Source organism: Gopherus flavomarginatus, chromosome 5 (assembly GCF_025201925.1).
Source record: "Gopherus flavomarginatus isolate rGopFla2 chromosome 5, rGopFla2.mat.asm, whole genome shotgun sequence".
Lineage (NCBI taxonomy): Eukaryota > Metazoa > Chordata > Testudines > Testudinidae > Gopherus > Gopherus flavomarginatus.
In genome coordinates, this window is record NC_066621.1 from 94,560,754 (window position 1) to 94,585,125 (window position 24,372).

Consider the following 24,372-nt stretch of genomic DNA (forward strand, 5'->3'; position numbering starts at 1 on the left):
AAAAATCTATCTGGGAATTGGTCCTGCTTTGAGCAGGGGGTTGGACTAGATAACCTCCTGAGGTCCCTTCCAATTCTGATATTCTATGAAAATGTATTTGTGCCCTAGGAATGAATCCAACATCAGTTTAAGCTTCCTGGCCTTTCATATTAGTTCATTGCTCCACATCTAGGTCCTGCAAAGTAAGGACAATTGCAGTGGCTAGGTTGAATACCACTGATTTACTAATGAAAATGAATTTTTAAAAACAAAACTTCATAACATGGCCCTTTGAATAAATAGTGTTCTTGTTTAGCAGTGGCAGATGCCTGCAAACACTTGTGTATGTGCATCACTTCAAGCACGTAAGCAGTCAGAGTGAAGTCAATGAGCCTACTCTCATGCTTGAAGTTAAGCACCTGTATCAGTGTTTGCAGGATCCAGACCTATCTGCTAACAGCACAATTTACTTTCTCTAGATTGCCTTTTCCAGCCATAGATTTCAAAACACTACACAAAATTATCATCCTCACATTACAGAGAGGTTAAGTGATGTTTTCAGGGTGTGGGCAAGTCAGTGAGAGGCCGAGTCTGAAAGACCTCAGGTCTCCTGACTTTCTGTGTTCCAACTAGTAGACCACAGCTGTCCACGCTATCTGTCACTGTTGTATCATCACTGTAGCTATGAACAGTTGTGATGTTTTTCTGACAGCCACCCTCTAGGTACTACTGCTTCCCATTAAAAAATCCAGTCTGCCACTATAGAACTGCTTTCCAGAGTAGAAATGGAAGAATTTAACACCCATTTGGAAGTATTAGAAATCAGGGTTCAAAGCCTCCCAAAGGAAATTTCTACAATTAAAAGGCAGGGGGACAGGATGGGACTTATTTAACTCCAGTGAAACTCTGATTTCTAAAGGATGCTGAATTCTACAAGCCGAGCTTTGCAACAGCAGAGCTTTCAGATACATTTTTATTTATGCAATATGTAAACAACATTAATTAGTGACAATCTGTAATTCAGTGCAGAGATCAAATGATTTATTATACTGGAGAAGATATTGTTACACCATATATTTGGATTTTTGTAAGGGAATTGTTCATATTGGTAGTGGTCATTTCCAGGGCCGGCTCCAGGCCCCAGCGCGCCAAGCGCGTGCTTGGAGCGGCATGCCGCAGGGGGCGCTCTGCTGGTTGCCGGGAGGGCGCCAGGCGGCTCCGGTGGACCTCCCGCAGGCGTGCCTGCGGAGGGTCCACTGGTCCTGCGGCTCTGGTGGAGCATCCGCAGGCACGCCTGTGGGAGGTCCACCGGAGACGCGGGACCAGCAGACCCTTCGCAGCCAAGTCTGCGGCACATAAACCGGAGCTGCGGGACCGGTGAGCGGCAGAGCGCCCCCCACGGCATGCCGCCACGCTTGGGGCAGCGAAATGGCTAGAGCCGGCCCTGGTCATTTCAACTAAATACACTTCATTGCTAAGTTGCAATAACTGATCTTGCTCTCTGGCAGCTGTCACGTTGTTAACTTACATTAACTTCCTGTCACAGTGAATTGCTGATTTGCAAGGCTTGACTACAGTAATTTTCCCATGTGCTGGCATTGCTGGGATCTCTCAGCTGAAGTCTTTCCACTGTGAAGAACTTGAATAGTCCCAAAATGCAATTATGTGGCTTATGCTTGGTGACTAACAAAATACACGAGTCAGGATAGTTTTCTATAATAAGCAGAGATGTTTCAGGAAAGATTGTAATTTTTATATGCATATGCATAGTATGATTCCCTCATTCTGTAATAAAATCTCTGATTCTTTTGCTATTGCTGAAAAATGTGAAATGGACTGAAACGAATAGTTATTTGATTTTGGCCACAGCAGGAAAGCAAGACCCCTCCCCTTGCTTTAGTGTGTGTGGTTTTTTTTTAATGTAGAAAATACAATTAGCATTGCCCTGCTCTACCCAATAGTACCTTTCAGAGGCAGCTGTTTTACAGGGGAATAGCTCAGTGGTTTGAGCATTGGCCTGCCAAACTGAGGGTTATGAATTCAATCCTTGAGGGGGCCATTTGGGGATTGGTCCTGCTTTGAGCAGGGGGTTGGACTAGATGACCTCCTGAGGTCCCTTCCAAGCCTGATATTCTATCTTCATTTCATTTTAAAACTGATGCATTCAATCACTTTTAGCTCCACCTGCTGTAACTTTGTGCTAGCTACTCTCAGCAACCTGCATTTCTTAAGCCCTTAGCAGTAGCACTTCAGCGTCAATGGGTGTGCACAAACTGAACAACAAAGGTTAAGGACCTTTTGTGGGAAATTACCAATGATATATATCAGAGGTGGCCAAACCACAGCTTGTGAGCCACATGCGGCTCTTTTACAGTTTAAATGCAGCTCACAGGGCTCCCTCTTCCTCCCCCCACCCCATATTTCACCCACCAGACTGGGGGCCTCTTCTGCCCTGTGGTGGGGCTAGGGGCTTCAGTCCTGCAGGAGGGACCTGCCTGGGCTTAGGGCTTCAGCCCTACGGTGCACACCTGCTGGGGCTAGGGCCTTCAGAAGGAGCAGGGCTGAAGCCCTGAACCCCAGCAAGTACTTCCTGTGGGGCTGAAGCCTTGAGACCCCCCTCCCCACAAGGCAGAAGACCCCCACCCACGCAGGGCTAAAGCCCTGAGCTCCAGTAGGTGTTCCTGCCTCTCAGTCTTCCAAAGATTACTGTATGCAGCTCAGCCGGTCATTATGTTTGGCCATCCTTGATACATATTTTCTCCCATTTCAGTAATTTTTCATGAATTTTTTTACATGAAAATTTTTCAGATCTAATTCTCCCACCTTACATTCACTTTCTGTACTTGTTTAGAAAAAAAAATTAAAACAGTGAGGAAAAGGGGATTCCGCTCCCTCCCCCCTGAAAATGAAAATCCAGTCAATCCCTTTTCATTTATTAGCAGGCAAGGACAAATCTATTGCTACCAAAAGCCCAGATCCTGAAAGGTGTTTAGGTGCCTCATTCCCATTGAAATCAATGGGAATTAAGACACCTTAGCATCTTTGAGGATCTGGGGCAAATGCTTCTGACAGAGGCTTAACTCGAGGTACTAGCACATAGCTACACTAGCTGGCGTTAGTCATTGAAAGTATATGTTGTCCGATTACGCACTGAAAAGGGAAGATGTTCAATAGACAAAAATGAGATGCCAGCACAAACTCTAGTAGGCAGGCTAGAGGTAAGGGAACTACATGTAAAAGAGCCAGTTAGTTCTCTGTATGGCCAGGCGGAAAACCCAAAAGCTTTCATGCTATTAGTACACAGGCTAATCCTCCTTTCATAACAACTTGGGAACTGGTCAGTCTCCCAGGGCTTCAGCTGGGGCACTTGGGGATGCTGTAGCAGGCAGATGGGTGGTTTCTAGTTGTTGCAGGGCATGGCAGAGCTATGGATCAAGGAATAATATTTTTAAAAGCACAGAGTACTTTTGAGACCATGGTCAGAGGAGGGATTGTCTTGTTTTCCAGACCATAGACAAAAGGCCCAATGCAGAAGTGACAAATCGGGGGGGGTGTCAATTACAAGTGAGTAAACTGGAGAGAATATAATTCATAGGCCACACAGACAGCAGAAGGGTGAGGTTATAGCAGGAAAAACACAACACAGGAGGGTCAAAGAAATGTTCCTTTTCTTTCACATACTCCTGCTAGATGCTTTTCCTGTCCCAACCCTGCTCTTCCACCCTCTGGTTGTCTAAATTCCAGTAGTCTACAGTCACCATGTGCTATATATACACACCTTATGTTGCCTCTGAGTTTGGCCCAAAGATTTCACAGTGTGGGGACATCTGAAAGTGAACAAATTTATAGTAACAGATAAACCTCCTACTGTGTCTAGCTCAAAATTGGAGAGGAAAATCCATCCTTTCTATTCAGAGGAACACGCATCTCGTTACAGGTAACTGACACAGTCTGCTCATTTGAAGTAAATAAGTCTGAGCAAAGAATAAAATCATCTGTTTCCTCTTCCTGAAATCTGAGCTGCTTACTGTACAACTTGTGTAAAGAATTATTTTCATACTTGGGCAAACTGTGAGACATATTTGCACATCAATTCACAATTCTTATTTCAATTTTTTTTTTTTTGCCACATTTGCTAGAAAAGATGTAGTGGTTTCTTGATCCACTGTGAATCTGCCATCACTTTTCTGGCAAAAAAATACTATCAAGCACAAACTGCTTTTTTCTGTAAATCAAAACAGTCTGTTATCTTGCCACATCTCAGATAGACTGAAACTAATAATCTTGCCAAGACAAGTGTTTCCTGCAGCCACTGAAACATTACCATTACAGTGAACTGTTCAAGTCGGTGCAAAGGCAAAAATCCCACCTTGATTTACAAGACTTTAAACTGTGACTCTGTAACTGGTAATCTACAAAACCCACAAACTAGTCTTTTAAAAATATACTGAAAGAGAATGGCATTTTTCATCTAATAGGGAAATAAAGTTTTGCTTTTAACCCTGTGATGTTTCATTCCTCAATTCCAATAATAAGTGTTTTCCCCACCTCCCTTGTGAACTTCATTCAACTACTAAACCTCTTCCAGGTTGACATCGTGAAGTGATCTCCAGTTTCGGCTTTTCCAGCGCTCAGGAAAGGCTACCGATGCTCGGAGATGGACTTTTGCAAGAGTCACTCTATTTAGATGCTCTGGGAATGTCTGCAAGAACAGCTTCTCTGGTAAGAAGTTGTGGGCTTAGACTGCAAGCTTGGGGTAGGCATTGTCTTTTTGTCCTGTGTTTGTACAGTGCCTGGCACAATGGGATTCTAGTCTGTGACTAGGGCTCCTAGGTTGCTATGGTAATACAAATAAATAATAATAATGAGCAAAAATGAGTTTATTTCAGGTCTTCAAAATGGGGTTTCCACTTCCTGTCCTGGATGCTGCAGTGTTACCTGCTTAACACTCTCAAGCATTAAAGCAGGCAACTCATTTTTCAGGTGGTTTTCCCAGTTAAAAGTTTATGCTGCTGCAGAAATACAGAGCATTGTCTAAGTTCAAGGGAGTTGTTCAAAGCCATTTTCTTATGAAACACTAATGCCTCAAGCATAGAATCTGGTAATCCCAGCTCCTGCTGGGCTCAGTTAATGCACACATTCTAGGCATATTTATCTCCTTTAAGTGCCTGATCCAACACCCATTTAAGTCAACATGAATCTTTCCATTGACTTCACTAGGAGATGAACAAGGCTCTCAACCAGCAGTTAGTGCTGAGCCATCTAGAAACCCCTGGCTTTCTCATGAGGGCTGTATTCCAACATGAGAGCAGGATCTTGAATATGACTCATTTTGGAACAGAGAAGGGTCTAAAGAAAAAGTCTGACTAGGCTCTGTTCTCCCCACACCCATGATACCTGATGCTGTCAGAACAGGGAGAGGGGAGAGCCTAGAGTGCACAGCTTAGAACAGTGCTCTTTAACCTGTGTGGTATACAGTATTTTTTTCCCCTGGGAGGCTTTTGTAACCTGAGAATCTTTTTTCATGTTCTCCCTTTACCCAAGCACTCTCATTGAATGCTATAGCATAGGAAAAAGCACAGTGCATTAAAACTTAGGCCTTGTCTATCTGGACAAGTTGCACCGGTATAACCTAAGGTGTGAATTTAAACCGAACTAGTTAAACTGATGCAAACCCCCAAGTAGACACTCTTATTCTGGTGTAAGACTGATTTATTTCACATTAGTTTAAATGGATAAGGAACAGATTTAAATTAAACTGAAATAAGCCACTTAAACTGAAATAAGAAAGTCCACACAGGAATTTAAACTGGTTTGAAAAGTGATGCTAGTTAAACCAGAGCAACTTTACTGTGTAGACAAGGCCTTAGCCGAGTCTCTTACCTTTCCTGTTGCTACCTTATTTAGGGTTACCTGTTGCTTCTCTTCTTTATTTTACTGATCCTCAGCGACAACATTTCCCCCAACATCAACCCCATTTAAGGTAAGCACAACAAAAGGCTCTTGCTTTGCTGACACGATCTCAGCACAGTCCCAACACCCCAGAGCACTAGATCTGTCAGTCGGGATTGGACTCCATGTCCCAATAGGCACTCGGATACCACCACAATGCATGTGCTAGAAATGCATAAACAGCACTTTGTCTTAAATGGACTGAGGCAGTACATCTGCCTATGGCAGGACAAAATTCTAACAAGTCAATGACACAGAGATTCTGAAGTGAAGATTTTATACAAGGAATGTCATGGATGGTTTCCTCTTTGTGCATTAACATGGTAGTAAAGCTACATGCATGGAAGCCACACAGGGCATGGTCTTCAAACCAACAACAAAATTGCATTGTTCACCACCTATTCAAAAATAAACAGCTCAAAGTGCACAGTTATGCTGTAAAATGTCTTTTCTAAGACAGGACTGTTACCCACTCCTATCCCCCACTCCCTTCCAGGTGACTGTCAGCTTATGACAGCCTTTTATTACAAAATACAAGTCAGTCTCTGGCAAGTTTAATCAGCAGGGAAGGTTTCCTACCACACATTCCATTTCAGCTTCGGCGTGAAGTCTGGGAACAGGTGCCTGGGGCAGTCACTTTGCAAACAGGTTCCTTCAGGGGTGAGAGCAAGAACTGTTAGTTAAAAGGCCAGAGCCAGCACACTTGTTCAGAAGGTCTAGTCTTTTATAGCAGTTAATTTAATAATATAGTCCTAACAGAGGGTGTCAATCATTGAGCTACACAAGGGCATGTTTAACGGGTAGAACTAAATCAGTTTCAGGGTATCGTGTCAAACTCCAGCCACTACAATTGGAGACAAGTCCCCTCCATGGGAGCATCCCTTGTCTACATAAGCCAAAAGTTCAGTTCATGATGGTCTCTTATTTCTTGTCATGAGAGCCAAAACCCACAGAAAAGGAGTGTATCAGTTGAGCACAGTGGTTTGCTCATTGCTGATAAATTCAGTGGTTCAATGCAGACCTTTATGGAAGGGTAAAGTCCAGTGAGTGCCACTTGCTATAAGAGCTGAGAAGAGATTCCTGTTTTGCAGCTGGATCTGTAGGTTTGGTTGGTTGGTTGGTTGTTGTTTTTATAAAAAAGATCACAGTCAAATCTGTTCCATTTCTATGCAGCCGTCTGCAAGACCATTGATGGCACCATGGATTTGGGGACCCTTTAAAACTTTAGTAAGCCTAGCAAACACTAGACTGCAGGTCATGCAATCTTCCAGAAAACAGGCACTTGCCTCGTTCTGGTCACAAGCCTCTTAGCTTCTGATGAACCTCATAAAGCAGTTAAAGTGCTCCAGGAAGGAAATCCAAGCGCATGGGAACATGGTCAAGAAGAGTCAGGCCTGCAATCTTGTGCTGACGTGGAAATGGGTTCTACCTCAGATGCCCTAGCATTTTCCACATCATTTGTTTTCCTTTCAACAACTCTAGCTTGATCTCTGCCATGGTGCTAGGTTCACCTCCACTCACCTGCACTGCAGTCTCATGACCTGCCAGACTAGCATTTGTTACCACAATTCAAATGGATTTTGCAAACCCCTTCAGTGCCAGCAGGTGGAGCTTCCAGAGGCAGGGCCCTTCCCATTATCAGATGCAATTCATCATGGGGAGCCGTGGACCCTCCTGGCAGCAAAGGGTCCAAACCTTTACAATCGGACTGTGTGATGAGCAAAATGCTTCAAGAGAAAAATTAGAAGGCACTGCAGTGGCTATGAATTCGACCCAATACAGCAGGGTCCAGCTGCATCTCTTATTTGAACTAGAAATATTCAAAACTTCACTAGCCACTGGCATCCTTAACATACTAAATTATATAGATATAGATGTTTAAACTGGAATAAAATACATTGGATTTGGGTTGCTCATTTATGTGAGCCCCCCCTTCCCCAATCAGCTTACAATTAAAACCTGAAGGTCCAGTTTACTCACTTGAGCTCATGTCCCAGCATTCCAAGATGGGTAGAACATGAGAGCAGGCCCGAGATCAGAAACATGCACTCTGGCTGCAAAAGGTGAAAGGGAGACCAAATATTTTTTTCTAACCCTGAGAACCTAAGGAATCATAAAGGACCCAGACAGGAAGCTGGGGTTAAAGATCGCCGGGTTTCTTATTGCAGTTAAAACAGACTCGCACTGGATGATCCCATCCGCGGGAAGGGACTGCTCGGCGCTCGTTTGAACATTCATCGCAGAATCCCTGGCCGCAGGCTCGACAGTGGTGTTTAGAGAGCTTGATGTTGAACTCCTTCTGGCAGTTGTGGCAGTGCAGGATTTCATGATCCGGCACCCAGTAAGCAGGTCTAGCAGCATCTTTCACAAGCCCTACAAAGGATTAGAAAGAACCACGGCAATTAGAATGTCTCCTGTTCTTTGCTAAGGAAGAGGGGGAGGAGGACACAAGGACTACAAGCAATGTCTGTGCCTTTCCAAGGAGCTCATTATGGAAACTGTTAAGTTCTGCCCACAGAACACTTCATTCCAGCAGGCATCTGCTACTAGTTCAGGCTATTCCAAATCTTTCATATTCTGCCCCTACACAATTCAATGGCATTAGTTTAATGGGGACCCTACTACCACTACACCATTGTTTAATAAATAATAATAATAATTAGTTTGAGCTGGTTTGGTAGCCCTAGAGAAGGAAATCCAATAGGAGCAACATGCACTGCAAGCTTCCCCTCCACATTCAACCCTGACCAAGTCAGGGGCCAGATAGCAGATCAGTCTCCAAGTCTCTCTCAATCCTAGACCTTTTTGCTAAGACTGCCACCTAGGACACCAATTTATAGCACATGATGTGGATGCCTGTCTACTAGTAACCAGACTGAGAACTTCAGTTCATTCCACATCAGGCACCAAATAGCAATCAGTGGCTTACAACACTTGGTGACTACTGACCTTGGCTGGATTTGGACCAGTGACCTAAACATAAAAATTCTTGCATTAAATCTTATTCATCCTGGCATAGCAAGTTAAGTAGATCTAATAGATCTCTGTGGGCCATACAGCCCACACAATGTCATGGACTTCTTGTAGTTCACACTGTGGAAGTAGGGCAGCTAGTATTCTTAACCCCTAGTCTTGGCTCCTCAAGAGAACGGGGTGATCAAATCTCCCTGAATTACTGGAGTGATCCCACAAACAGAGTATTATACCAAGAAAGGAAGAGATTCTGGGCTGGGAGAAAAGCACAGCCCCACTTTACTAATTTTTTGTCATTTTTTGCAGAAGGCCATCCAGAATAAGTGGAGGTGGACACCTCCTCCGGCCAGGACTCGTTCAGAGAACATTGGCTTTCTCTGCCTTATCTTCTGTCCATTGCAGTTCAGCTGGGCGGCCAAAACAATGTAATCATCACTCTTTCAGGTATGTGTACAATGGTGGTAACACCAACATCATTTCTGCTACCATTTTATTAAATAATAAAAGATCTACCAGCCTGAGTAAATTCCAGACAGAGCAATGTCGAGAAGGTCTGATCAGTGGTTAATGCAATTCTTCACCCTCTACTGCTGTGTACCTCTTGTGGGGGGCTGGTCAGCAGAACAAACAGCAGTCCAGCTATGGAACAACATTTAAACCCAGGTATCTGCCGAGGCACCTGGGTTGGTATCGAGCGCACTAACAACCAGCATACTGTCATTGTACTAACTTCAGCATTAAGGACCATCCTCCCAGTTACTGGATGTTTAAATTTCTTGGTCCTGATTTGCAGAAGTACCGAGCACCCAAAGATCCCAATTTTGTCAACTGGAGCTGCAGGCACTCAGAACCTCTACAAACCTGATAGAATGTCTCATAGTTTGGCCATGATTTTTTAAGTACAGCCTAGGAAACTCAGCCTGTCAAATCACTGCAATAACCCTACTGGCGTATCGAGAAGTAATACTCAGAACTCAAGGATCTGTGATGCTGGACTGCCAACAGAATAGAAGTGAGAAGGCATAAACTGGAAATAAAATGCTGAGGAAGTAGAGGAAACATAGGAAGAGAGCTTGGCGGGGCCCATGGCCCTGCAGGGGAAGCAGTCAGAAGGGGGACCCTCGACCCACATTGGCACTCTGGGATAAGAAGGGTCAGTGTGCCATGCCAGCTCATTTCAAGCACTGAAGTTTAACAAACAGCTCTGACATACCCAACCAAAATGTTGTTAGAAAAACAATTGGAAGCAAAGAGCACCCACCTAGTGGAATGTCTATGGCAGTCACCACAGCTCCAAGAGTGTTCTGCACTGCCTCACCAACCTTCCTGGCGATCAGCGTCCCACCTTCTTCCTCTGTCTGTGACTCGGGCACATCTGCATGATAGAAAAGTTATGGTTCAAAACCCAAGGCACAGTTCCTGCCAAGTCTCAGTTAATCTGTATTATTAGAGAAACTAATGTTAAACCAAGGTAACTTGGTTGGTTAGGTGCAGCACCTGTAGCGTAGGCCTGGGGTTCTCTGGCATCCCAAACACCATTCAGCCTTTATTTCACACCCACCGTGCCTTCCTTGGGGAAATTTGCATGACCTTCACTGTTACACTTTTCCTCCACCCATATGGACAAGACACCATCTGCTCTAAGACCAGTGCAGAGGGATGCTATCTCCCCACCAGCAGATGTTGCCTTCTGGGATATTGGGATAAAGTCCAATTTAGAAATAATTCCTCCAAGAGATCAGATTTTTCAGTAGTAATTTCTTGTGAATGGTACTTGCAGTAAAAACCTCAACCTCAGCCTAGACCAACCCACACAAGCGGTCCATTTCCTAGACACTACTGTGCTAATAAGTGATGGTCACATAAACACCACCTTATACCGGAAACCCACTGACAGCTATACTTACCTACATGCCTCCAGCTTCCATCCAGGACACACCACACGATCCATTGTCTACAGCCAAGCTCTAAGATACAACTCCATTTGCTCCAATCCCTCAGACAGAGACAAACATCTACAATATCTCTGTCAAGTATTCTTAAAACTACAATACCCACCTGCTGAAGTGAAAAAACAGATTGACAGAGCCAGAAGAGTACCCAGAAGCCACCTACTACAGGACAGGCCCAACAAAGAAAATAACAGAACGCCACTAGCCATCAGCTACAGCCCCCAACTAAAACCTCTCCAGTGCATCATCAAAGATCTACAACCTGTCCTTAAAGGTGATCCCTCCCTCTCACAGATCTTGGGAGACAGGCCAGTCCTCGCTTATAGACAGCCTCCCAACCTGAAGCAAATACTCACCAGCAACCGCACACCATATAACATAAACACTAACCCAGGAACCTATCCTTGCAACAAAGCCCAATGCCAGCTCTGTCCACATATCTATTCAAGTGACACCATCATAGGACCTAATCACATCAGCCACGCCATCAGGGGCTCATTCACCTGCAAATCTACCAACGTGATGTATGCCATCATGTGCCAGCAATGCCCCTCTGCTATGTACATTGGCCAAACCGGACAGTCTCTACGCAAAAGAATAAATGGACACAAATCTGACATCAGGAATCATAACATTCAAAAACCAGTGGGAGAACTCTTCAGCCTCTCTAACCACTCAGTGACAGGCTTGAAGGTGGCAATTTTGCAACAAAAAAACTTTAAAAACAGACTCCAAAGAGAGACTGCTGAACTCGAATTAATATGCAAATTAGATACAATTAATTTAGGTTTAAACAGAGACTAGGAATGGTTGGGTCATTACACTAATTGAATCTATTTCCCTATGTTAAGTTCTCCTCACACCTTCTATGGGTCATCTCAATTATCACTTCAAAAGTTTTTTTTCTCCTGCTGATGATAGCTCATCTCAATTGATTAGACGCTTCCTGTTGGTATGCATACTTCCACCTTTTCATGTTCTCTGTATGTATAAATATCTCCTGTCTGTGTGTTCCATTCTATGCACCCGAAGAAGTGAGCTGTAGCTCACGAAAGCTTATGCTGAAATAAATTTGTTAGTCTCTAAGGTGCCACAAGTACTCCTGTTCTTTTTGCGGATACAGACTAACACGGCTGCTACACTGAAACCTGCAGTAAAAAGGGTCTCTAAGAGTTCATCTTTCCCCACCAGAAGCATTCACAAACATAAATTCGAATCCTGCTCGGAGGTGGCGTGTACCCCAAAGAATGGCACGATCTACACCCATTACAAGGGCATCAGTTGGATCAATTTACGGGCCAACTTCCCTATCTGCCCTAGAATGGGGCTTTTGACAGAAAATCAGTGGTAAGATTTCAGACACAACATATGGTTAATACTGACAGGAAGGTGGAGAATTTCCCTCCATTCCCAGAACTAGCACAGTCAGGTCAGGATTACCTAACCGGATGCCCCTGCTGTCAAGGCAGTTGTCACACACTCTCACTGGCGCCGGTCCCCAGCCCCGCTCAGGGACGGGGCGGGTCTTGGAAGAGCAGCCATCGCAGAAGCCCTCCCCGCAGGCCCGACAGTGATGTTTAGTATCATTATCTTTAAAGGATGTGCCACACTTGTTGCAATTCTGAAAAAGACAAACCAGAAAGAGAAACTATTAGTTTGATTTTCCTAATTATCTCCAGTATGAAAAGCGTCCAAGAGCTAGATCACAAGATGGCAGGGACAATGGCACTCATGAAAGTGACTGGATCCTGCACAAGTGGGGAACGTACTGTAAGTAAGTCTCACAGTTAACTGATCTGTACTTGCACTGCAGAGACTTTTTGATGTCTTTCACTGAAGTGTCTCCGGCATAGACACCACTTGGGGTGGTGCCAGCATTGTCCTTCTGGCTCGATGACTTCATACTCAAAGAAGGGACCCATGGGAAGGCTAGCATGCTGTGCCTAGGCCAGCAGCATTACTATGAACCCCATGGTTGCATCCATGAATGGTTACAGCTACGCTTTCTTGGGTGCCTACAGGTCTAGGCAGTTGATCAGTGGGCACTTGAAAGTTTTCGAAAACAAAGATAAGATGGCCATTTCCATTTTAGCCATCTGCCCAATTCCTTTTAAATGCCTTCTCAAAGGAACTGGGAGTCTCTCTCTAACTGAATTGTAAGGGCCAAGTATTCATCTCCAGCTTCATATTTTGTACAAATTGGTTGCATTTGCAAAAGTGGGAATGCAAAAATGGGAGGCCAGGACTTCAGCTTTGATTATTTAGACTCAAGAGCAAGCATGTGGGAGCCAGCATTTTTACCAACAGTATTGATGGTGGGAATGGGTCCAACTTGAAGAAGCAGGAAGGGTCATTGGAATGCTAAGGGGACAAATTGCACATCCAGGGAAGAAGGCATCTGACATTATCTTTCTCAGGCCACGCCAAGAATGTGAATAGCAAGGGTCCCTGCCATTGGCTCTGAAGAGCTGCTGAAGGTAGGTGAGCTGCAGTTTGCAATCCACAGGAAACAAGGCACCTGAAATCTATCAGATTTTTTTTAACTGGTTACTTTGTAATTTTATTTTTGGAGAAGGTGTGGCGGAATGGTTATGTGCAGCTAAGCAAAGGGAGGAGGTTCCCTCAACAGCATGAAAGTACCGCAGCTGCTACGTACCAGGATTTGAGAGTTGGGTCTCCAGTAGGCAGGGGCAATCTGGTCCGTCAGCCAAGAGGTCACAGCTTTTGTGGGTCCCAGGCTGAGCTCAGACACAGACTGTGCCATGAAATTCATCCCATCCAACAGGCGCTGAGCTGCATTGTTGTTGTCTTTCAGAAATCCATCTGTCTATAACACAATGGGGATTTACATGAAAACGGAAAAACAGACAAGGAAACGTTTTCTTCTCCTAAGTAGATGCTTCTTGGAGGAAATGCCCATCCACTGCTGCTGTTAAAACGGAGAACACCAACTGGAAGAATCACACTCCCATCTTTTTTAGAGACAGGGGATGTCTTAATGGTTCAAAAACATTCACACCAGGAGTCCAAATGTTCACGTCAACCCAGTTCTTCATCCTTCCAAGGTAGGCTGAGTACTGTTCAATTTACTCTGTGCAAAACTTTCAGTGGGACCTTAAAAAACAAGGTCCTGTCCTGACTCCTGTCTCATGTGGCTATTGAATATCCCACGGCACTTTCTGTAAGAGTAGGAGGTTTGCTCATATGTCCCTTACTCCCACTGTTGTTCAGCATGCTGTGCAGCTGGTGACTGGATTTCAGTGGGGATGTGTGTAAGGAGCATATTGGGATGAAAGCCCACTATAAAAATGTAGAGTAATTTTACTTATTAATCAGAGATGGGAAAGACCTGTTGGGTTTTCTAGCTCATATCTTGGGGACCACTGCAACATTGTGATGTGTCCAATCCATTTAAATGTCCACTTGGGTAAACTGCCTCTTGCTAAGAGAAGGCCCACCCTGGAAAGGGCTCCATGCTTCAAACAGCAGGGGCAGCTGCCATAGCAAGAGTCAGTCCATTTTTTCTGCCATTATGCAAAAAAAGAAAAAAAAAAGAAACCCCCACACCTCCAAAGCACCCCAACAACAAGACTTACTCCTGGCCAGACGTGCTCAATTTCTGTCCTCACCACTGTGTCCACAGGATCTTGGTTCCCGAACCAGTACTGCCGGCTGCGGTATACCACTCCACAGTTGGGGCACTCAATCACATACCTGCAGTGAGGAACAAGTAGAACTGATTACCTAGCAAGGGGATGGAGGCCCAAAGGAGTTGGAAGAGGAAAGGAAAGGGAGAGCAGAAAGACTGCCTGCTCCTGCACTCACCCTGACCAGGCGTACTTGGCAAGGCCCATCCAAGGAGAATCAGTGGAAGCAGATGTTTTTGGCACCACATTGACTTCCTTCCCACGCTCGTAACAAGCCTGGAACAGGAGTGTTTGATTAGAATCACATGTTTTGGCAGCCCAGACACCAAGTCCCATGAGACTGTTTGGCCACGAGTGGGTTTAAAGGTCTTATCTGGTGTGTGTTTGTGGAGATTGTTTGCTAAAGGGGCCACCTGATGGACCTCATCATTGATAATGGATTTTTTGTGCATTATAACCCAAATGATGTCATTTGTCTAAACAACAATAAAATTATGGCTGTGGGTGAAGTAACCTCCAGGCTCCTCCATGTGACCTTTGAGTTACATACACCCGCCCCCTCCCAAAAAAATCATCATTAGAGGTGGCTGGTAGGAAATAGAGAGAGCAATTCAGGGGCTTTTACATTCACTGAGACTGAAGAGCAACACCTAATGCTTAACCTGTCCTGAGAAATGGCAGCAGCACAGCCCTTGGTGATTCAGTCCGCGAAAAATTCAAGCAGTGTGACTGGGCTGCCGGCAAACAGAACAATTACCCAAGAACTGTTAAAGATCGACAGGAATCTTGTTGCCAAGTCAAGGCCAAAAGGTTGTTCCCACGAGTCTTCAACAGAAAAAAGGAGCAAGACCACAGGCACATGAGAGTAACACTTCTCATTCCCAGGACGTGGGTTCCCCTCTTCTCCCTCTCCATGTACTGGACCCCATCCCTAGGGTTCTGATTACCTTGCAGGTATAGACTCTGTTATCGTACTGGTGGGAGTATCTGCAGCGGCTTTTGGCTTCATGAGGAACTCCTTCTTTCGCATGGTTCATACTGTTCTTACAGCCACACCTGGAATTCAGAAGCAAACAGTGAGCAGGCTAGAAAGTCACTGGTACAGGACTGATCTCGGGATAAGGTCTGCTAAGTTGCCACAACTAAATCTAGGTTTTATTCAATATCATATGTTTGTATAGTCCTTTTAATACCAAAGCACTTTAAAAGCTATACATCCAACAGTGACTTCATTGGCCATTGAAATGCAGCCACCACGGAGTAGGGTAAGCAGCGGTTTCATATCAACATTATACAGCAATTTAGTACAGGAAGTGAATACTGTATCCAACAGAAGCTTCACGAGGGATCTAGATGGAACTAAGCAAGTTTGAAATTTGGCCAAGACATGAGAACTAACATCTCAGCTGTTACAAAGAAGTGCTAGTGAATCTTTAATGACCATAAAAGACAGAGAAAGTAGTTTTACACCTTATTTGAGAGGCAGGACTTCCAGTAGCACAATCTTCCATAGCACCATGCTGATACAGCTCAGTACAGACTCAGAAGGATGAATGCCACCTACTGAATTATCAGCACCACTTTCCACACTACCTGGGCTTTCATTAGACAGGACTTGCAGTCAAGTTCTGATGCATCTGACAGGTTAGTATGCAAAATCTCATCAGCCCCAGTGGGTGTGGCTTCAGGTCACAGTCCAAGGTTGGACGTGTGGATGTTTTGGTGATGTTTTTGTAATAAACATAACAGAAAGTCTCACAGGGCAATTATTTCTGACTTCAAGGGATTCTTGTAGACCACTCATTTCACACTCTGCCCTTTTGAGGAACTTGCAAGTTCTGAGACCACGTGCTTATGAACACTACGGAAGGGATGTGGGCAAAAAGAGATTACACTGATACTTAACTTGCGATATTGCAGATTCCACAATATTAGGTTTCCACTGCAATTTTGACAGAGGGAGCCCCGGGCAACCACTCTTAGCCCCAAGGGCCGACAGTGGAAAAATCACAGAAAAAGTAATAATGGACTTTTCTACTGCCTGCAAATAAGAATGTCCATTATTACTTTTCCCCAATTTTCCATGGCTTGTCTGCAACTCAGCTGCAATTTTTTGACATTGGTCCCGCAATTCAAGTAAGGCCTTACTGCTATATGAAAACGAGACCATATTGTCTAACTGGGACACAGAGACTGCAGCCTCCACAGTACACACATAGAACTGCTTTTCAGGGAGTTCAAATGGGTTTTGGTGTCAGGGGAAACATACAAATTCTGTATTCAGACTAAGGAGTTACCACACTGAAGTCACTGCCTATGCTGATGATGCTTCTCCAAGGTACTTGTGACCTCACTATGACAATGCATTCTGATGCTGCAGATCTTGACAGTACTGTCTCCCAGAGGGATGAGGGTGTGTCTTGCCTACTTACCCACAGCTGAGGCATACAGTAGAGCAGGTGAAATACTCATCCGGAAAGAAGGAGCTGTGAGCCATCTGGTCATCAGGAATCTCACCGCTGAACCGGTCGCTCAGTGCCTGTCAGATCAAGTGAGAGAAATTGCTGAGGAATTCAGAGCAACAAAGACATTGATTCACCAGGCCAGTGACAGCCTTCTGGAAAGGTACATGTCTTCATGGACATCCTGGGAGGCTTCTCATGGATACTCCATGGGTTCCTCTTTGGGAGAGGGCCAGATGGGCTGTGTAGCTAACAAATGATGGCTCACTGACCAGGAAACCATACGTGTATGAGCTACAAAGGAAAAATATAATCCCTTCTGCCTTCCCTCTAATACAGACCAAACAAGATCAACCATCTTGCATGTGACAGGGAGATGAAATGGATGATCTCAAGGATTTTTTCCATCTCTAACTTCCATGATAGGGCAGAAGGGGTTGGAAGAAGAAGGTTGCACAGAGTAAATAGTTGGATAAAAAGGATTTTGTATTCCACACTAAAGGACACATTTGGTCCTACATACTCAAAACACCATGCAAGGTTTGAGCTAGGTGACTTATACTAACTAGCATCAATTAAGGCCACTGGGAACCATATAGCTAACCCCCTGCAAAACTTTATTTTTAATAATGGTGAAATAGTGCAAGTTTCCCTCCTGGGGCCTTCTCAAAGTGCCTCAATCCTATTCTGCAGGGACCACATATGAGGTGAAAAGGGAGCTCACTCTCCATGGTCCCATTCAGTCCTTGGCTTTTGAGCTCATACTGCAAACAAGCATGATAATTAGGGCCAGCTGTGATGGTAGCTTCTGTGTTGAAGACATGTCTACACTTGGACCTGGGGCTTGTCTACACTGGTAATTTACAGTGCTGCAACTTTCTCGCTCAGGAGTATGAAAAAACACCTCCTGAGTGCAGCAAGTTTCAGTGCTGTAAAGCACCAGTGTAGACAGCACTGGCAGCTACGCCCCTCGTGGAGGTGGTTTTTTCAGAGCACTGGGAGAGCTCTCTCTCAGCACTGCGCCGGAACCACACAAGCCATGTTAAAGTGCTGCCACAGCAGAGCTTTAGCATTGCCAGTGCAGACTAGCCCCTGGACTGTGACCAAACACATTATACACAAACCACTAAGTGGCTCTCAATTGTCAGTGCCTTCTGATTATTGATGTGGGCTAGATGTGAACTGGCAGCACCATAAACAAAATGTGGCAATAGCCCTTAAATACTTGAGAAAAAGAAACCACCACAGCACACATGCTGCGGGAATGGTGAAGCGGTGGATATTCTTCTCTTCAAAAGAAATCACTTTTCTTCTTTCATTAAAAAAACAGCAAAGCAAAACAACAGATTCTTCCCACACCCCTTGCCCATTAGATACTCAGAATTATGTACTGCCCCGGTGGAGCTATGTTCCTGACCTTCACTGGTCCCAAAGGTCAGATCTTTATCTAGAGAAGAAAGGCAAGAAAACACTCTCTCTTGTAGGGAAACTGAGGAAAATATTTGCTTCAAATCTATGTCTAGGTGAGTGCCTGGAGATCAGGTATCCTGGTAACAACATAGATCTCTCCATTTTCAACCATTTTGGTACAACTGTGTTTGTCTTGGGCATTTATAACATGCCTGCCGCTGCTAACACTGAGCTTCAGGGTCCAACCCTACTTTTTATACCTGTATTATAAAGTATTTAAAAAGCTATGTTTAACGCTTTAAAGAGACAGAATAATGTTATTTTTAAAGTTTCATTTTTACAGGCTTTGTTTACCACGAAGCCTGAACTAAACATCACCTCTAATAGGCAACTCTATCCATGTAAGGTATTCCTGGAGAGCCCATCACGATAATACCGAAGAGCAGAACAAATGAACTAAAGATTATGCTACTACTTTAAAGAGTTATCACATTCTCTAATACAATGTTGTTTGACTTTTATGTATGTATCAATCTCTACCAGGCAATCAATTCCTGATGGTCCCTTGGGTGACTATGCACAAAGTAAAATAATAATATTATAATAATTTAAACTCCTCAAATATTTTACTTCGTGAGGCATTTTGTAAAAGACAAATGCCATACTGTTAATCTGTCCATTTGCTTTGGTAAAATAAGTCTTTCAAGGGATGTTATGAAGGCCAAAAGTGTAACTGGGCTTACAAAATTTTTTTTATAAGATCATGTAGGATAGGTCCATCAATGGCTATGAGCCAGGATGGTCAGGTATGCAACCTCATGCTCTGGATGTCCATAAACCTCTGCCTGCTAGGATCATAGACTCATAGGACTGGAAGGGACCTTGAGAGGTCATCTAGTCCAGTCCCCTGCACTCTTGGCAGGATTAAGTATTATCTAGACCATTTTTGTCTAACCTGCTCTTAAAAATCTCCAATGATGGAGATTCCACAATGTCCCTAGGCAATTTATTCCAGTGCTTAACCATCCTGACAGTTAGGAAGTTTTTCCTAATGTCCAACCTAAACCTCCCTTGCTGCAATTTAAGCCCATTGCTTCTTGTCCTATCCTTGGAAGTTAAGAAGAACAATTCTTCTCTCTCCTCCTTGTAACAACCTTTTATGAACTTGAAAACTGTTATGTCCTCTCTCAGTCTTCTCTTCTCCAGACTAAACAAATCCAGTTTTTTCAATCTTCCCTCATAAGTCATGTTTTCTAGATCTTTAATCATTTTTGATGCTCTTCTCTGGACTTTCTGCAATTTTTCCACCTCTTTCCTGAAATGTGGCACCCAGAATTGGACACAATAATACTCCAGTTGAGGCCTAATCAGCACGGAGCAGAGCAGAAGAATTACTTCTCGTGTCTTGCTGACAACACTCCTGCTAATACATCCCAGAATGATGTTCACATTTTTTGCAATAGTGTTAACACTGTTGACTCATATTTAGCTTGTAGTACACTATGACCCCCAGATCCCTTTCCGGAATACTCCTTCCTAGGCAGTCATTTCCCATTTTGTATGTGTGCAATGGATTGTTCCTTCCTAAGTGGAGTACTTTCCATTTGTCCTTATTGAATTTCATCCTATTTACTTCAGACCATTTCTCCAGTTTGTCCAGATCATTTTGAATTATAATCCTATCCTCCAAAGCACTTGCAACCCCTCCCAGCTTGGTATCACCCATTGTACTCTCTTTCCTCCCCCAGTCAGCTTCCTCCTAGGTATGAGTTTGAGATTTTGCTTTTCTGGTTCTCCTTTAACCTTTCCATCTGATTCTTCAGGGGGTCTCCATAAGTTCTTCTTTATTTTCCCCCGTCCTGCTGTCTTCCCCCAGCACAGATCCAACCAGCCCATTCAACTGTCTATATGAGATACGTTGAAGACTTGCCTTTTCTCTAGATATCCGCAATTCTGCATTAGAGCTTTCTGTGGAACTTTATTAGGGTACATGATACTTGGGAATGGTGCCAGACATGAATAAGGACCCCAAGAGCCTCTCCCTTAATCACTGGTGAGCCGCACACTGCAGCAAATGACTTACTTTCAACGCTTTGAAGATAACCCCAGGTTGTCGTGGGGAACGGGTGGTATTGTTCTCCAGCTGGTACTCCACAGCTCTCCTAAGTCCCGAGAAGTCTGTGGGGGGATTGTAAGTCCTCGTTCCCTTGTAGTGGATTGAGCTGAAGGCTTCGGGAAAGCGGCTCAGTTTCCGGAAGCGATCCTGGATGAGTTTTTCAGGCGCCTCAGAGGGGTGATCTAAACCCATTCAAAAGCAGTTACAGGTGTATTAACAACTGCTGGTTTAGCATAATACTATTTAACAATCAGGCAGTGTTTCAACAATGCAAAGTGCTATACTCATATTCCTAACTACTCTTCACCACCCTTCTGTGATGCAGATAAAGAAGTATTTCCCATTTGACACATGGGCAGAATGAAATATTTTCAAAAGCCGCCTCTGTTTTGGATACAGTGTTAGCCCCCTACAACCAAAGTTGAGAGATGCTGAGCACAGCTAAAACTGAAATCAATGGGAACTGTGGGTGGTCAGCATCTCTGAAAATCTGGGTTTACTAGTCCTAAAATGGGGCATCCAAAATTAGAGGCCAATTTGGAATATCTGACATTAAATAAACAAGCTTTATGTTACAGTGTGTTAGAATTCAGCAGTTCCTGGCTCCGGGTCACTCGGCCACACCATGAAAGGTTTAGAGTTAACGCCTTCATTCCCTCCACTACTTATATGTTCATTCTACATGCAAACCATATGGCAGGAAAGGGACAGTCTAGGTCTACCCTCCCCCAGAAAACCCAGCAACACAGAATTAGCAATTTCAGGTCACACCAACAGTCTACTAACTCCTAGAACATGCTTCCAGCAATGGCATATGGTGTATGCTTCACAGGAAGGCAAATCCCTACCCCTTTAAAAAAAAACCACACATCCCAACACTATCCCTCAAGCTGGACAACTCTGCATTGCTGCATATGGTGTGTGTTAGGGGAGTGGCTTCCCTTCTGGCTTCCACAGAGATCAGCTGATGCTCTGAAGTATATGTTTTTATTACCCTGCCTTTGTGCATATAACAACAACTGTCATTATTGGTCATAAAATTAACCAGCTACAGTATTTGACTCTGGCCTCCTGAGGCAGCAAATTCCAGCAGCTAACTACATGCTGTGTGAAATCCTGCTCCCTTATTTGTTCTACATTTACCTACCAAGGTGAGACAGTGATAACATTTTTATATAGCCACTTCGTTGCTTAAAAATACATTCTGAAAAAATAACTGTAGGGAGATGCTGGGCTCAGTTCCTTGGTTTTTCTATTTGCTGAGTGCCTTGTGGTCAGCAAACACCCAGCCTGAAGAAGCCAGCAACAATATTGTGGGCCTAGACGGAGTTGCTGTGGTCTTGCACAGCAGGGCACTTCTAGATGCACACAAACCGAAGGAAGCTAACCTCTGTCTGCACTGATGTAGCCAGGTGCACTGACCAGGGCTCCCCTCAAAATATTAGAGCGTGCTAGTGGTGGGCAAAGTAAAAACAGGGTTTAGTGTACACTTTGAAAGAGTAGGTGAACTCCTCGTCCCTTTGAAGTCAACCACAAAACGCCCACTGACTTCAATGGAGCTAGGATTTCACCCATAGATGTGTAAACAAGCCATATGACTTAAATATGCTTAGTCTGGCATGCAATGAACCAAGTTAAAATACTGAAGAAGGAAATAGACAGTGGTGAGAAATGAAAACAGAGTGGTGCTGACACCCTGTAAGGCACTGAAGGAAAACCTACTGGCAATATTGCATATTTTTAGCGACTCCCATAGGAAGAAGCAGGACAACCCACCAGCCACTGGCGACCACACACTCAGTCTGTGTTTCCTAGAATTCATGCCTGCCTAGGAGTGCTATCAATCCCCAGAAATCCCAGTGCCCAGGGAAGGGTGCAGGTTTATAAACAAGTCCATTTCATACCTCTTACCCATTTAGTTCTGTAAGTATGATCTGTTTTCATTTATTTTTGTGACAGGGTCCTCTACATCCCTATTATAAATGTTAGGGTCCCCCACTTTCACTTGCCCTCGCTCTATTGCCCATCCTCCTGGGCCACTGCCTCAGTCACTGTCCTATGTTGAGGAGGATCACAGGAGATTCCCTTCAGGACTAATCAGTGTTGATCATTAACTGGCTAACTAGGTTGCTACCCTGTGACATAAATCTCTCACTCCACCATCAGAGCATAGCATGCTGCCTCTGCCAGCCTGAAACATGAGCAAGACCAGATTCTCAACCAGATCTTCCACATGGAAGTCCAATTAACACATAACATTTAGCTATATTTTGATTCACTGTTTCTTTTTCCCTACTCACCGGAGCCCAGTAGCTTGGTGTGCACAGTCTCATGGAAGATAATGACTGCAGGACCCAGAGTGGACAAGGGAACATCCAAGCCACAGCGGGCTGTGGTTGCCTTCAGCTCCTTAGTGAAATGTTTCAGGTAGGCCTCTGAAGCATCTCCAAGGAATTTGAAGAGGTCATTGTGGAGTCTGTCAGCATGCGTACGGTAGATAACAAGGTCAGAGATGGCCAGGACCTTCAGAAGCAGCCGCGTTCTTTGGCTCACATTCACTGTGGCCCCAAGCAGACCTTCTGTGTCAATCACCACCACTTTGTGGACAGGGTCATAGGCTGCCCATACACCGACTGTGCAGGATTCTTGGGCTGGAGATGTCTTAAAGACCTCACGACCATAGAAGAAAGTGTGATTAAGGGTGTGTGACTTGCCATCCCCAGTGTTCCCAAAGATGGAAACCACCTTCAGGTGTTGGTCAGGCTTGCAGTCCAGTTTCTTAATAAAGTCTTCTTCATTTATCACCTTCCAAAATAAGAAAATTACATTACAGATGGGAAACTAGAAAAGACAACACTAAAAGCAGAGCTGGCTTCAGAGCTCACAGGGTTCGTGAGGATGAGCAACTTTCATTTAGGTCCTTTATAAACCTTACAGACATATAGGAGTCCCAGGCAAAATTTTCAAAAACACCAAGGTTGTAGGAGCTTAAGTCCCATTGACTTTCAATGGGACCCAGGCTTCCACATCATGTAGGTGCTCTTGCCCTCCATTATCAGTGGCCAAATGACAGCTGCTCCATATCCTATCACCAATTCTCCAAGCCAGTTCCCTCCCCCCCCCACACCCCTCCTGGAGCAATATATCATATGGGATGAGTAGGGGGAAAGGAAAAAAAGACAGATTTAGATCCAGACTTCTGAAGTGGATTAAAGCAATTTTTAAAGCAGGTTTTTAAAAACTGCAAGACAGACCTGATATTCCACCTTGTAATAACTTGATTAGGCCTTTTTTTAGGCTCAGATAAAAGAGATGATCAGATAGACAAGGCAGGCTCACCTGAAATCCTAAATTCAATTGCAGAATAACAGTGCTTTAGAGTTCAAAGTTTTTGTCCTGCTCAAGGTCTGGTCACTGTAGTTTGCCATGTGTGTTCACATGAGGACAAGGCAGCCTTCCTTCAATAGGTGTTTGCTCAATATAATTTGTGTCACAAGAAGAGCAAAATAAAAACACTTACTGAGAGGGATTAAATTCAGTTCATTCCCCCACTTGACTCCTCCCATGGAGTTCCCTACAATAGTGAAGGGCACCGATTTCCCTTCTACTGGCCACTAATTTCTGGATACCTGGGTCATTTCCCAGGAAAAGGAATAGAAAAGATTTCTTCCCATATGCTACTCCTCTCACAAGTGTGTCCCAAAACTCCCCTCCCCTGCAGGTTAGTATGGTTGGAACATCTCAGAACACAAGAGCCACAGAGATCAGGAGGCAGTCAATGGATTCTTTGAATAGGTTTATTCTTAGATCACTGATTCAGATTCTTACGCCCCACCCTGCTATGGAGAAATCTGTGAGCAAAATGTAGACTGTACATTAAA

At 44.2% G+C, this 24,372-nt stretch overlaps 1 protein-coding gene across 3 annotated transcripts in view; it reads right to left on the minus strand.

The window, feature by feature from the left end:
- Positions 1-6,191: 6,191 nt before the first annotated feature.
- Positions 6,192-24,372, minus strand: part of ZFYVE1 (zinc finger FYVE-type containing 1) — a 32,230-nt gene continuing 14,049 nt past the window's right edge. For all 3 annotated transcript variants that reach the window (XM_050956584.1, XM_050956583.1, XM_050956582.1), the window contains exons 3-12: positions 22,792-23,296; positions 20,459-20,673; positions 16,936-17,042; positions 15,451-15,559; positions 14,682-14,779; positions 14,453-14,570; positions 13,513-13,683; positions 12,297-12,477; positions 10,166-10,279; positions 6,192-8,304 (exon numbers count right to left, since the gene is read on the minus strand). In XM_050956584.1, the coding sequence (XP_050812541.1) occupies positions 8,072-8,304; positions 10,166-10,279; positions 12,297-12,477; positions 13,513-13,683; positions 14,453-14,570; positions 14,682-14,779; positions 15,451-15,559; positions 16,936-17,042; positions 20,459-20,673; positions 22,792-23,296 (1,851 nt within the window). In that variant the 3' untranslated portion in view covers positions 6,192-8,071. The remainder of the gene's footprint in view (positions 8,305-10,165; positions 10,280-12,296; positions 12,478-13,512; positions 13,684-14,452; positions 14,571-14,681; positions 14,780-15,450; positions 15,560-16,935; positions 17,043-20,458; positions 20,674-22,791; positions 23,297-24,372) is intronic.